Below are 14,799 nucleotides of genomic sequence, written 5' to 3'. Positions count from 1 at the left end.
CCAAAGGGAAAAATTCGACCCGCTAAAGTAGATTCGACGGAATCTTGGTTAAACTTGTTATATATGGTATATGGCTAGTGATGATGAGGACCTCTCAAATCTCGCAATCGGTATTGGGAAACCATAAGGCACGTTTGGAGCGGACTCGATTCTATCGGTAAAAGGAAAGGAAAAGAAAAGCTTTGTCATTCTATCAAAAGATCTACGCTATTTGCGCGGTACAAAGACTGGCAGAAGCTTCACAATCAATTGCGCACTTCTTAGACTTCCCCACGTACGCCACAGCTTGTATCGAAGATCTTCAATTCAAATTGTTCAGTACGAACCCATGCCATCTTCGACAACTCTGCTTGCATGCTGCCGCACATATCAAGACTCGAATACGCGAGCTCGTCAAATTCTCTAACATCACCGGGGCCGCCATCTTTTTGAGGTTTGGATGGTTAGGCATGGTTTTCTAAACCTCCATAGGAAGGAATCGCGGGATGAGTCTATTGTCACCAGGTATGGATACCAGAGATTACAATGGGACGTCTGGAAGGGAAAATACTGTGCGGGACTGGGGAGAAAATGCGGCAGAGACGTTGGCACGAAGGTTCTCTCCGAGTGAGCCTCGACGATCGCGGGGTCCTGGCTTGGATACAACTATTCGCACAGTTACGCCCGAACCTGTCGAGGTAACAGACGACAATTTAAGCATACTAGAGACTCCACCTAGACTCTTTCCATCCGTGCAAACGTCGCCGCGATCGATACCTGGCGGAGAAAAGCCTAGAGAGCGCCGTCAAGGCCTTGTTTTCCATGATTCATATAGCAGTGACTCGATTGACAAGCCTCCTCAGAGTACCATGAGTCTTCGATCTCGACCTCGAACATATACCGTAGATGCTACCACACGAAAAAGATCAGGATCGGGAGGCGCGCCTAGGAATAGACAGCGAATTGGCTCAGTACATTCCACAAACTCATCATCTTTCCATGACATCGAGCCACGACCCGATACTAATACTGCCATCGGATATCCATCTACTTCTAACAGAAACACATTGACTAAATCCAACTCTCTTAAGAAGGAAAAGGGGTCGGGTAGACGATTGGTTAAAAAGCATTCACGGCCGACTTCGCCATTTCAAGCATTTGTAGATATACCTGCCGTCGATTCTCTTCCAGATCCTGTGCCTACTGGGAACACTAAGAAGATATTGGGTCTTATGAAAAGTTTACGCGGTCGCATGAGGGGTGAAGTCGAGTATCAGACAGTAGAGCGCGGGCAATGGTATCGAGGTGTGTGTTATATTGACAACGTGAAAGGCTCTTTAATGTATGAGGACGACGACAAAGGACCTTTTCACATTGCTGTAGCAACCGACCTTCGAGGATGTAGGGTCAAACCGATCATATACTCATTGGAACGACAAGTAAGGTGTCTGGAGATATTAAATCCAAGTCTCGGCTTAGACCTTCGTCTTTTACCAACGGACCCTGCTGAATTTGATCACTGGTTAGCAGCGATACTACCATGGCAACAGATCAGGCTAGCGTCATCTTTGACAAGTCCGCTGAAATCTCCAACAGGACATCACGACGACAGACGCCCAGTGGATCGACGAGGTTCTGCGTATAGTAATAAAGACTCAAATATTATCAAAGTAGCCAAGCTCCTATTGTGGGACAAAGGGCCACCCCTATCCCCCGAGTCCATTATCACTCGTCGTTCAACGCGACATCTGCGTAACTCTGGACAACAGTGGCGTAGGATATCCTGTATACTTCAGGATAATGGCGATCTCAAGGTTTTGACCGAAAATGATGCTTTATTGCTTTCAGTCGTTCAGCTCCCACAATTGTCCAGGAGCGCAATCCAAAAGCTTGACAAGTCAGTACTGGGAGAAGAATATTGCATTGCCATATTTCCACAGTACACTTCTACATCCACAGACTTGTCCATATTTAGACCTATCTACCTAGCATTAGAATCACGATTGGTTTTCGAAGTTTGGTTATGTCTCTTGAGGGCTTTCACAATTCCAGAAATATATGGACATGATACCCCACAGCAAATAGAAGCTGATGCCGAAGGTGAGGAATTGCCTGAGGGATATCCTTCTTCAACTAACGATATGTTCCGAATTGAGAAGTCTCTAAACATGCGAATCGTTGAAGCTAAATTTCGGAAGTCTGGCATAAGGGCAGAGTTACCCCAGTATGGCAGGCACTCGGTAAGGCCAGAGCCAGATGGGATTCTCGGTGACTACTTTGCAGAGGTCATGCTTGATGGTGAGGTTCGCGCCCGTACAATAACAAAGCTGGAGACCAGAAATCCATTTTGGCGAGAAGAGTGCGAATTCACGGATCTGCCTCCTTATTTACCAAAACTATCGATAGTTTTGAAACGTATGGAAATGTCACAACTAACCGTGCAAGGATTCTTGTCAAGTTCGAGCGTTCAAGTGGCGGACCAGCAAGTAGAAACTATCTGTGGAGTCGTTGAAATATCGGTTGACAAGCTCGAGCGAGGCAAGGATAATGAGGCATGGTGGCCAATTTTGGATCAAAATCAAGAGCAGGTTGGGGAGATGCTAATGAAACTTCGACATGATGAAGTTGTTGTACTTCTTGCCAAAGATTATCAACCAATCTCTGAGCTTCTACACAATTTCAATAATGGGTTGACACTTCAAATTTCTCAAGTCATACCCAATAATCTCAGGCAATTATCTGAAACACTGCTAAATATATTCCAAGTATCTGGAAACGGATCAGAATGGCTAAAAGCCCTAGTTGAAGACGAAATCGATGGCATTGGAAAAGAAGCGCCAACAAAACGACTTAGATACAGCAGGAGAATTGGCTCAAACGAGGTTTCCTTCACGTCCATTGAGCGGGAACAATCGGTTCGAGACATGGGGAAAAGTCTCAATACTGAAGCGAATCTTTTGTTCCGAGGAAACTCCTTACTAACGCAAGCTCTTGATTTTCACATGAGACGAGTTGGGAAGGAATATCTCTCTGAAATCTTGGGAGATCAAATTCGTACCATCAACAACATTAACCCTGATTGCGAAGTCGACCCATCTAGAATTGACAACGACGGTGCATTTGAGAAAAATTGGGTCTCATTGATTGCTCTAACTACTGACGTCTGGAGATCAATAGCAGATTCTGCAACTCGATGTCCACCAGAATTGCGACAAATCTTCAAGTACATCCGTGCGGTTGCTGAAGATAGATACGGAGATTTTCTTCGGACTGTTGCATATACTAGTGTCTCTGGATTCATATTTTTACGATTTTTCTGTCCAGCAATTCTCAATCCAAAATTGTTTGGACTACTCCCAGATCATCCCCAACCGAAAGCTCAGCGAACATTCACCTTGATCGCAAAAAGTTTACAAGCCTTGGCAAACTTATCAAGCTTTGGTCAAAAAGAGTCATGGATGGAACCGATGAACAAATTTCTTTATCAGCATCGTCAAGGTGTGAAGGATTTTCTCGATTCTATTTGTGCTATTGCCCCGGATCGTGCAACGTTTGCGGTTCCTGCGTCGTATTCCACGCCCATTACCATTCTCGCAAGACTACCTCCCACTTCTCGTGAAGGATTTCCTTCTTTGCCGTATTTGATTGACCATGCACGAAGTTTTGCCGACTTGGTCAAACTATGGCTAGAAGGAACCTCGAATTCCATGACTCAATACTTTGAAGGTGATCTTGGTGAGTTCAACGAGTTGTGTATAGCTCTCAAGAAGCGCACCGATGAATGTATACTCAAAGCTGAAGAGTACGGTGATCGCGTTGCCGATCAAATTTCTCTCCAATTCGAAGACATAGTCGAAGGTCTCCAAAATACACATTTTCACGAATCCCCTCAAATTCTCCCACTCCCTCCAACACAATCGTGTTTTCAACCAGATTCAGAACATCAACATCCTATCCTTCCACCTCCTTGGCAGGACTACTCAATGAGTAATAGCAATGCCACAAGCATAAATAATACAAGCCAAACATATCTTCGCGCTCCCGGTTCCGCAGGCAGTGGAAGTGAAAGAATAGGTACGATCTCTACCATGAGTAGTAAAGATAGTAAAGATAAAGAAAAGAAAGAGAAGCAAAATTTCTGGGAGGCAACTTTTGGGAAAGATTCAAAATATCAGAGACCTTATGCACCACCGCCAGATCACAGTGCACAACAGTTAGGCATGCAAGCCTCTAGTCCGCCAGGGGGAAAGGGGCTAGGGGGACTTGGACTTAATAGACAGGAAAAACAAAGTAGGAGTTTTCTAGGTGGATTGAGGAGGAAGGGAAAACAGGAACCCAAGAGTCAGGGGAGTGGAAGTAGTAATGATGGGGGTTTCATAATGGCACCGGCACCTGCTACAGGGATGGGGATGGGTATCCCAGAGGGGATGAGTATTGATACTGGAAATGGAAGAGGCGCGAGGCCAGAGGGGATGAGTATTGATACTGGAAATGGAAGAGGCGCGAGGGGAGAAGGCTTCCGAGAGGAAATTGTGTCGCCTACGATGGGGGGTTGGGGACATATACCGAGAGATGGAAGGGGTGATGGGGGTATGTTTTAGGCTGGAGAAGAGCAGAGCGGAGTTGGTACCGAGAGGACCGAGAGGAAGAAAGATAAGAAAGGGGCAAGGAAGAGTGTGGAGAAGAAGAGTGTGGAGAAGAAGAGAGGAGAGAGGAGAGAGCGCTTTCGTCTTGTGCAATTCTATATTGAGCATGCATGGATCTATCTATCTATCTATATATTACTTTTGCTGTCAATGTTTTTATGTCGAACTAAATATTTATTATATCTTTATGAATATCTATATTTATATCCATGCTGTATTTATTGACTATTTCTATATTTGTTTTATGTGTTTATGTGTTTATTTGTTACGGTTTATATATATATATCATTTTTTCCTGTCTTGGTAGTTGTTTTTGTAGGTAGGTAGGTATCCTTTAAGAATCAAAATATCTGTTGTTTTTTTTTTTTTGTGTTTTTTTTGTTTGGGGGGGGAAGGGGGGGGTGTTTCTTTCCTTTTTTATATGTGTTTTTCTCAATCGTCGAAATCACTCAACAGGTTGTCTAGGTACCTACCTATCTAGGTATCGATCGTATCGATCGTATGATTCTGATATTTGATTTGAAGAATTCTCTTCTAGAGTATGTTTGTTGATTTGCTTGTGGAGTTGTTTTGCTTGTGGAGTTGATTTGCTTGTTATTTTCTGAGTGCTTGGTTGGATATGGTATAGATGGTATAGATGGTATGTGGTAGGTATACTTTGGTGTAGATGGGTGTGTAAGGTTGGGGGGGGGAGGTGGTTCGATAGATAGATAGAGATGATAGATAGATAGATAAATAGAATACTTTTTTTATAAATAAGAAGATAAATAGATAAATAGATAAATAAAAGATAAATAGATAGATAAATAGATAAATAAATAGAAGATAAATAAATAGATAAATAAATAAATAAATAGATAAATAGATAGATAGATAAATAGATAAATAAATAGATAAATAGATAGATAGATAGATAGATAGATAGATAGATAGATAGATAGATAGATAGATAGATAAATAGATAGATAGATAGATAGATAGATAGAGTTCGAATAGAATAATCAGATCAAAACTTCTCTAGATTTTCTCTGAATCTTCTGAATCTTCTGAATCTTCTGAATCTTCTGAATCTTCTGAATCTTCTGAATCTTCTGAATCTTCTGAATCTTCTGAATCTTCTGAATCTTCTGAATCTTCTGAATCTTCTGAATCTTCTGAATCTTCCCTGGATTTTGAGGTTGGATCTCGAGGTTGGAGCTTAGGAGGATGAAGTTCAGGAGGGTGAGGTTGGAGGGAATAGAATAGAATAGATGGAAGAGAAGATGGAAGAGAAGATATAGGAATAAATGAATGAATAAATGATATTGAGATATTGATATTAATTTTAACTTGCTTGTTTTACTTTACTTTGATCTGCATTATATATATAATAAATCTAAATCTTTTCTATATTCGTATATTCATATTCCGCATTATATCGTACAAAAGAAGATAAGAAAGTGAGAAAGTTAGAAAATCTCTTTCTATTACTATTTGACTCTAAGTAAAAGTAGTAGTAATATAATTAGATATAATGAACATAAATATAAGTACAAGTATAAATATCGATCGATTTCTGTGATTAATAATAAGTATCTATTTATATTATTTCTCTAGAGTTTCTCTAGAGCTTGAATGGAATGAATTAAAAGGGATTAAAGGGGATAGATTTCGGAGTATAGTAAAAGAAACTTATACGTTATATTTTACAGAATTTTTATATAGTGTATATTAATTATATATTTTCCATATTCAGGAATCTAATTTGTATATAGTTATGTCATCTGTGTATAGTATATCTTTTATTATGGGTTTAATTATATAAAAAAAATTAAAAAAAACTAAGAATAAAGAATAAACTTTACTTTTCGTCTCTTGATATCAAAGGCTTATTAGATACCGAATGTTGGGCGTTCCGAAACACCTCGCCCCGAATGATATAAGAAGGATCATAAGGAGCAGACGATGAGGTGTGAGGAAAGTATTAAGAATGAGCATCGAGGGGGGGAGGAAGAAATAGTGAAAGAGGAATAGAGAGAAAAGCGAAGCAATATTATTACCCTGCTGAAAATTGACGTAACAATTTGGAAGGTTTCTTTTTTGGCTCCTTTCAAAAGATAGGACATTAAAAAAGAGACCTTAGGTGTGAATGAATAAATGTTTAGAAAAGCGAAGATGAAAAGGTAAATATACATTGTATAAAGGAAAAAGAAAATAATAGTTGAATTAGCACGAAAAGCGACACCAACACCAAATCCCTCCAAGCAAGTTACCAGCCGTCTGTCTACATTTATACGCCACCCAGTTTGATTCGCCGCCCAAATCCAACGCCTAGAGCCAGCAGATGAACATGTCTTATTTTCAAGAGTTACTACTCTCTTCTCATAAAACATTAACTCATCAAATCGTAACCCTTCGCCATCTCCCCAAGAAGCCAACTCGGACTTCCTAATAAGCATTTTCGTACGCCGGCTCAAAACTCCCATCCTCCTGCCACTCCACATCCTCGTAGCTAATCTCCTCACTCGGCACGCAAATCGGACAGGGCACCGAATGTTCTTCCCCAAACCCTACATCCGAGATCCACATGCTTCCATTACAGCTCGTGCACTGGGCCGCATACATCATATCCGCTCTCTCACCCGAGTAGTACATTTTCTCTCTATCCCCGTCTCGTTTCTTTTGCTCCCTCGCTTCTATCCTCTCTTTCGCACATTCCTCATTGCAATTTACGCATTTATATCCATTCGTATCCACATAAACTCTCCGGAGACACTTTCTACATCTCCACCATCTCGGATCGATTTGACGTTCTTCGAGCCACGCTTGTTGAAGATCTTCTAGTTTCTTAGGATCTTTTGTATTCTTGGGTTGTTTAGCAGTCCCAATATCTTCTTTGTGAAAATCTTTGAGATGGTCTCGATAGTGGTCTTTTCGGGTAAAAGGACCTTTGGATCGGGTGCAGGGTTTGTAGTCGCAGGGAAAACTACCCTTCTGATCGGCATCGGCGTGAACATGCCTATAATGGCGTTCTAGGTCCGCAGGCCTTCGGAATTGCTTGCCTGGACAGTTGATTGGGAATTGACAAGGATAGACGCCTTTTTGAGGATCACTTTGCATGTATGAGTATTCGTTAGAATCTTCAAGTGTAGATCGACGTACCTAGGTGGATCAAGAAAAACCTGTTGAGGTGTATCTTGATGAATTGTGTACCCTGGAAGTAGTTCTAGATATGGCTCTTTTCCCTTTGGTACGATTAACTTGTACAGTCTGAGGAGTTCTGTCTCGGGGGACCAGCCAAGACTAGATGGAGTTGCTTTGAGAGAATGACTTTGGTTCGATGAGCTCCTCTCCATACTATATGATGCTGTGGTGTAGTTGTTGTATCCCTGGTTATATCCATCGTCATAGTATTGTGGTAAGTGGGAGGGGTTTAAATCGAAAGACATGGATGGACTGCTAGGAGCCGGAGAGTAGAACTCCCTGGACGATCCAGATTGGGTACTGATTGAGCCTTGATCCGAATAATTTCGACTCATGAGAACCGGAGAGTAAAAGTCTCCAGAAGATCCGGATTGAGTGCTGGTCGAGCTTTGGTCAGAACGGATTCGATTCATTGGAAATCCTCCCATTGATGGTGCTGTAGTCGGATTAGGCCGAAGTCTACCTTGATCAAGGTATTGCCTTGGCCTCCGGTTTTTATCAAACGAATTGGAATACATGATAAATAGCAGGCTTGTTCTGGAAATGGTTCTGTTTACCCTTTTCCATGATATTAGTCTAGACCTCACTTGAAAGGTATCATCTTCTGTTTAGAATGCAATTTGACCAGGTCATAAGAATAGAAGATCGACAGTATAAACAAAGTTCACTTACCAGCTATTGATATATTCCAGGAGAGTTGACGAAAGAAATGATATAAAAGAGGAATTATAGGAAGAAGGACAGTGATGCTGGTATATTGAAATGAAGATCTCCACGTTTCTGGTTAATTCGTGACATGATATAGCTGCTTAATAGACGTAGGAATTTGCGAGGCTTCTCAATACCCAACACTTAACAGTCATTCCCTCACAGTCAGTCAAGTCCTGAATTACTCACATGCATCACCTATGACCTGTGCAATTAGATGGAGGTTAATATCAACATAGCTTATTATTTACCAATGGGATCTCATAGCCTTGTGATATCTATGGTGAAAGGTTGCCCCGGAAAACTTTAAATGGCTCCGGATGCTTCATCTATTGCATTCATATGCATAGAAAGGTAATAGAAAGCCCCTCTCACTTATTTAGCGGGATCTAACTTGATGAACTCACCGAGAGTCAAGGACTTGGGAGATTTTGAGTCGCCAATGAAATATGTCAGCAATTTTTGGGCCTGTGTAATGTCGAAATTGAAGCTAGGATTCCGGCTACCTTCTAGCCTTCTCTTCGAACGGCACAGCGGGCGAACGTTCGAAAAAAAGAAGCATCTGCTTTTGGGCAACTTAAGCCTCAATGAGGCGAACGATAATGATCCTAGGATTGTGGTCCGACTAGCCGAAAAGGCAACTGAAGGGGCATTGTGTCTGTCGGCGATCATTGATGCCCTATATGCGCAGCAAGGCACAGAATGATAGAATGCTCACAGGAATCGATCAAAATGGGGTATTTGGCTTAGTAGATTCGAAACCCTATGGTATCATAATTGCTGGTCGCTGATTGACCATATTGGCGGCGGGGCGCAGTAAAGACGAGTTTTGAGGTATCATGAAATCGTCGTAATAGAAGGAAATCTATTTTCAAACCTGATCTGGGCAACTTGTTCCTATATCATTGCTTCAATGCTGACCGCCATTCTCAATAAGATGTATCTCGCAGAGCAGGGAATTCGTGTTTACTCTCCTATGGACCATTGCGATTTGGAACCTCCTTGATAATGGGACCGTACCATTAGGCAGCAAGATGTGAAAAGAGCGGGAATGACCGTCCGCCTTCTTTTGCCTTCATTCGTTGTACGGTTTCATTTGCTTGTGCTAACGATAACTGGCAGACGCCGATGTAACGCTTGGCTGTGTCTTTCTCAACTGCCACATTCAGTGAACTCCTCATCGCATGTGAAGAAGAGGCTGCATCATGTCCTGAATGAAGAATTGTAAAAGGACGAGCACTTCCATCAAGGATCTGAATCCATGTACAAGCCACATGCTTACGAAATGTGGCATGTCTGGATATAAGACAACAACTTGGACCTGCTTATCATTAGTATTTTTCCGTGAAACAATCAAGATATAGAGATATACACCGAACAGAACTATCCGAAAAGAGATCGAAAATACTGAGAGGGCTGTAGTCTCAATGTTTAATCAATCCTGTGCCTGACACTTACGATTTGCCATTCAAAGTCGCATTTTCGAGGTTGCATACTATGTATTGTCGGCTGGCTCAGCGAACCCTCTTTGGGGTCCAAAACTTGTGCGCAGTTGGTTGTACTTGGGTAGAGACGAGGCAAAAAGGAATATGCAAGGGAATCATGATTTATTTTTTTCAAAAAATTGAAATCTGGGGAGAGCTGACATCCTCTTATAATATCTGAGAATTGGGTATCAAACTTTACAAGTGATGATGCCCAAAGTTGTCATACTCGTACATAATGTCTGCAGGCCATTTCATTGCGGCCTATGAAGATAAACCAACCGTTTAGGACAAAGTTTTCGACCAGAAGACGAAAATCTGGATTAAAGTCGAAATTTCTCTAGTAAGGGTTTTTATTGCCATATACGAAGAAATATCCAATCAACCCACACCTGGGCAGTTTATGATAAGCCCTGAATAAGGTCAGTTTTGATTCGCCAATTACGCTCAAGTGTAGTTCTTAATATGAAGACTGATTCGTCAAGATCAATGCAAGAGAACAATTTGTATCTTCTGATGCTATTAAACTCTCTCCCATTCTGTTTGCATTGGGGAGTACATTTCATCAATTGGCATAAATTGTAGTTTCATCATGCATGTCTCTAGCCGTTCACAAAACACAGAAATACCTAAATGACCAGTGAGCCAGTATGGAAGGGTGAAGTTTGGCAGATATCACAACGAGCAAACATTTTATTTCTCTGAGGAATATTGTCAGGTAAGTTAAGAAACTTCATCCGAATCAAACCAGATGAGCAAGAGTATTCGCTATTAAGACAACTAAGGTCATTTCCCCAAGCCAGATGCTGGTTGAGCAATTCCCACTGCGCCAACCTATCCTCCAACCAAAAGATACCATAGGCGTCAGTGCATTATTCATACATCGTCCTCTAGGAATTTGTAGATGAACTTAAAGTCCGCTTTTCTTCGGTTCATCCTGTAGACACTTGGTTAGTTGATGTTGGGAAAAATAATGAATATGGTCAAACTTACCATGTGCTCTCATAATCAAAGAAGCGATAAGTTCCTTGCTCATACAGCTCGGTAATTTCCTTTGGCTCTTCATGTCGTTGGAACCAAGTTTGATATTGTTTATGAAATCGCCAACTTTGTTCTTTTAGTGACCTAGCCGCAAGGTATTGTTGATATGTGGCTTGCTTGTAGTAGAAGACATAGAACAAAGTTTCTCCATCTATACGATTATATAACCTAGGGTCATCTAGCACTGACGGGACGTCTTGGGGGTAATATGATGGCGTGTTGAAAGGGGTTTCTGGTTTGTAGCTGCGAGGAGGCGAAACGTCTGACATGCCAGGACCACTAGCCTGGGATGATGCCAACATTCTTTGCGATGCTGTGGATAAAACATCTGGGGCACTCTTTTGAATTACCTCAAAAGATTGAAGCATATCCTGGAACCCTGAAGGAAGATGATATACAGATTCTGTATTCTCTGGTGTGCTTGACTTAAGCCCATTCGAGACACCATTCGATTGTGGTGGAACAGCTTGCATAGAACTGTTAGCATTGGAATCGCATGGAATAGCAATAGACAAACCTTTCTTGCCTTCTGCTGTCTTGGATAAGGCTGGTTGCTTCCCTGACGAATTTGAGGAAAGATTTGGTCTCGTATTCTCTGTTTTTTCAACAGGATGGGACACACTTGCTCCACTAGGTGCAGCACTTGATTGACTCAAAGCTGGAGATTTTGTTTGGGCACTTGATGGCGTATCTGTAGTTGGAACACTAGATCGTGTCACAGGTGTCTGATTGACACTTGCGGTTTGTGAATGTATAGTAGTTGGAGATGCCGTAACACTCGGTCTCCGTCCAGCACCTCCAGATAAAGATGGGTGACTGACTGACGTTGCGGGGGTCGGTAAAGTTTCAGGTGGAGGGGGTAAAGGAGCAAGGCCGTTCTTATCACTAGCAGCAGCCGCCGCCGCCGCCGAAGCATATTTCAATGTCTCTCCAGGGGCACGTGTAGGTACTGCAGCTGGTTTCATCAGGTTACTTGAACTTCCATTTGTTGACAAAGTCGATAGAGGGGTATGTAAAGTGGCCAAGGAAGGGAGAGGGCTTTTCAGTTGAGTAGAAGGTCTTCGTGCAGCAGCTAGAGGCGGTTCTGAACCTGATTTCGATTTCCCGGGTAAACTATTGGATCGTAGATCTGTATCTGGTACATCCTCCTGTATCGATTGTGTGTCTTGTGATGAGACCCGATCATTATCATTATTCATGCCGTAATTATCTTCTTCCTCATCAAGGTTGAGCTCATCATACATTTCCTCGTCCTCCATGAAGTCATCGTTCATATTGTCGGTCACATAATATTTGATGGACTCCTCAAGATCTTTGACTTGCTCAACCTCGACAGTACCATTTTCCAGACAGCGTTTGATAAGCTCCAACTTATTTTGATGAAATTTGTGCCGTTCCGTTGAGTTGTCCAGCTCTGCTATTCTATCGGCCTTGGCACTTTGAGTTTTCCCCTTCTTCATCGTTGCTGATATCGATTCCCGTTCGGCCTCCATTGTCTCGATCTGGCGCTCTAGCTCCTCTACCATGTTGCCCAAGAATTCCCCGGTCTCCATTTTCGCGCGCTCCTTTGGATCCAGCTTCGCTGCCGCCGAAAGCCCTTCTTTCGAATATGCTTTCGTCTTCATAGCTTTTTCTACTGCCTTGAACTTCTCCATTTGCTACAACAGTTTAGCTCACTCCAAAGTCAAGCAAAATATATGCCCTACCGTTTCAATCAATTTCCGGTGATCTAACAGAGGACCCTTATCCTTTATGTCATTACTTGCAGCCCATGTCTTGATTTGATCACGAAGCCTCTGCAACTTTTTGATCTCACGTTTGAGGTTGTCCTCCAACTTCTCCTTCTGCGCAGCATTTGTGCATTGTTCTATCTTGTCGTAGATTGATTCGAATTCTGCCACGCCTTCAGTGACTTTCTTGAAGCACTTGTCGACTTCTTGCTGAAGTTTTCGTGCCGCCATCGTGTAATTGTGAGGGGTACGGAGAAATGTATCGATGGGTTGGTGTTTGGTGATTGCTGTTGTGTACAAGGGGCTAGCTTTGTTTGACAAATATCAGACCCCATGCGTGGTATAGATGTCTAGCTTGAGCCTTTGCGTGAAAAGGTGGTAGTACAAGGAATCTACAAATTACCTTGCTACCAAGTAAAGGCGTGGTCTTTGTGTGAATGTGTAGTGGTGAAAGGTTGAGAAGTTGTTGCTGAATTTTGAATTGGATTTCACGTTGCGACCATATTGGCTTGGGTGAGATTGCGGGAAGAGAGCCTCGCTTGCACCTTACCTTCATCACCTGCAGCCTTAGAAGAACGTGGGGGGAAAGCTCATGGGCAAGGTTCACAGAAAGAATGCCATGGCTGAGTATGGAATGAATATGGATATGTATGTTACTGTCTGGAAATGGATTTTGATTTCTGAATTGATATTTGGATTTATAATTCAATTATCTTTCGATTCTTTTGATCATTGAAAATTCATATCTTTTATCGTATGGTTGTGATTAATTGTTATTTATTATCATGGATGAAATAAATGCTCAAGTGGGGATTGCATCATATGGTCCCAAAGTAGGTCATCATATAGCTATAGAGAGAGTCTCGTTCCTACCTATCGACATTGTTGACTTGTAATTCAGACTATCAGGAATCCTCACCGTCCCACTTCATTGTATAAATCGTTCCTAGAGAGGAATCGATCTTGATTCTAGTCAGAAGATCAATAAGACCGATTCAATCCTGGTCATTTGTCTATCCACCTAGTAAACATGAAGGGTATCATTTCCACCTCTACCCCTCGTTCCTTTTTTGCTCTCCAAGCTTTATACTTACTAGGTTCTGCTTAGCTATACTTCAACGTGTTCTGTCTGCTTCTGTAACGGTAGACAAGCAGCTGATATCATCAATTGGCAAAGGCATATTAGTATTTGCCGCTGTGGCTCCTGGTGATACAGAGAAAGATGCAGAATCGTTAGCAGCAAAAGTCCTGAAAATGCGGTTATGGGATGACGAGAATGGCGGTCGGGTATGAACAAGGAGTCTCTTGCTTCTCTTGATCTCAGAAGTGGTTTTCTGTTATTTCATACCAGGCATTGGTTGAGTCATTCAGTTGCTGTTTTGTTGTTCTTGCTTGATTACTGTCCTAATACATTTCATTTCATTTCATAGTGGAAACACAATGTACAAGACATCCAAGGAGAAGTTCTCTGTGGTATGTGAAGATAATTGAGTACTACCCTTAGACATGGGATTCCCACAGACTGACAATTCCTTTCGTATATCAGTCTCACAATTCACATTACTTGCCTCAACGAAGAAGGGTTCAAAGCCAGACTTTCATGGAGCCATGGGAGGGGACCAGGCTAGGGAATTATATCAACTTTTTGTGACAAAGGTCCAGCAAGGTTATGCGTCAGAAAGGGTCAAAGATGGTGTGTTCCAAGCAATGATGGTAGGTCACACCACAATTCAGACTGCTCGGGTCATTTTGCTAACGAATGTTTGATTGTAGGAAGTGGCTTTGGTGAATGATGGTCCGGTACGTCCTCCTTGTCATTGGTCAAGCGCAAGCATGTATGTTCTGGTACTAATGCTGTTAGGTAACACTTGAGATGTCAACCAGGTCAAATGAGAAGGCATGAAAGGTTTGGCGTATCGCAGACCATTCAAAGTTCATGGCTGAACGAATCTGTGAATGAGTAGAGGCCCTAAGCGCATGGCCAGAGAAATGGCTAGCGGTTAGCATCTCCACATGATGTCTCAAGAC

At 42.1% G+C, this 14,799-nt stretch overlaps 5 protein-coding genes across 5 annotated transcripts; 2 read left to right on the top strand and 3 right to left on the bottom strand.

Annotated features, from left to right (window-relative positions):
- Positions 1-485: 485 nt before the first annotated feature.
- EAE98_003530 (uncharacterized protein) lies at positions 486-4,580 on the top strand (the record flags this gene model as incomplete). The annotated part of the gene is made up of 1 exon (XM_038951150.1): positions 486-4,580. One exon carries the CDS (start codon positions 486-488, stop codon positions 4,578-4,580), a length of 4,095 nt encoding a protein of 1,364 aa, XP_038812614.1.
- A 1,908-nt stretch (positions 4,581-6,488) lies between these two features.
- Positions 6,489-8,326, bottom strand: EAE98_003529 (uncharacterized protein; the record flags this gene model as incomplete). The annotated part of the gene is made up of 2 exons (XM_038951149.1): positions 6,489-7,716; positions 7,767-8,326. 2 exons carry the CDS (start codon positions 8,324-8,326, stop codon positions 7,053-7,055), a joined length of 1,224 nt encoding a protein of 407 aa, XP_038812613.1. The 3' UTR covers positions 6,489-7,052.
- A 936-nt stretch (positions 8,327-9,262) lies between these two features.
- EAE98_003528 (uncharacterized protein) lies at positions 9,263-9,501 on the bottom strand (the record flags this gene model as incomplete). The annotated part of the gene is made up of 2 exons (XM_038951148.1): positions 9,263-9,381; positions 9,438-9,501. 2 exons carry the CDS (start codon positions 9,499-9,501, stop codon positions 9,263-9,265), a joined length of 183 nt encoding a protein of 60 aa, XP_038812612.1.
- Positions 9,502-10,876: 1,375 nt separating this feature from the next.
- On the bottom strand, positions 10,877-13,002 carry EAE98_003527 (uncharacterized protein; the record flags this gene model as incomplete). The annotated part of the gene is made up of 4 exons (XM_038951147.1): positions 10,877-10,937; positions 10,994-11,507; positions 11,559-12,699; positions 12,748-13,002. The coding sequence occupies 4 exons, from the start codon at positions 13,000-13,002 to the stop codon at positions 10,877-10,879; spliced, it is 1,971 nt and encodes a 656-aa protein (XP_038812611.1).
- A 799-nt stretch (positions 13,003-13,801) lies between these two features.
- Positions 13,802-14,674, top strand: EAE98_003526 (uncharacterized protein; the record flags this gene model as incomplete). The annotated part of the gene is made up of 6 exons (XM_038951146.1): positions 13,802-13,808; positions 13,880-14,058; positions 14,202-14,244; positions 14,318-14,484; positions 14,545-14,571; positions 14,633-14,674. The coding sequence occupies 6 exons, from the start codon at positions 13,802-13,804 to the stop codon at positions 14,672-14,674; spliced, it is 465 nt and encodes a 154-aa protein (XP_038812610.1).
- Between the last annotated feature and the right edge of the window lie 125 nt (positions 14,675-14,799).

Source organism: Botrytis deweyae, assembly GCF_014898535.1.
Source record: "Botrytis deweyae strain B1 chromosome Unknown BDEW_006, whole genome shotgun sequence".
NCBI classification, from domain to species: domain Eukaryota; kingdom Fungi; phylum Ascomycota; class Leotiomycetes; order Helotiales; family Sclerotiniaceae; genus Botrytis; species Botrytis deweyae.
This window is presented reverse-complemented; position numbering and strand designations above follow the sequence as displayed.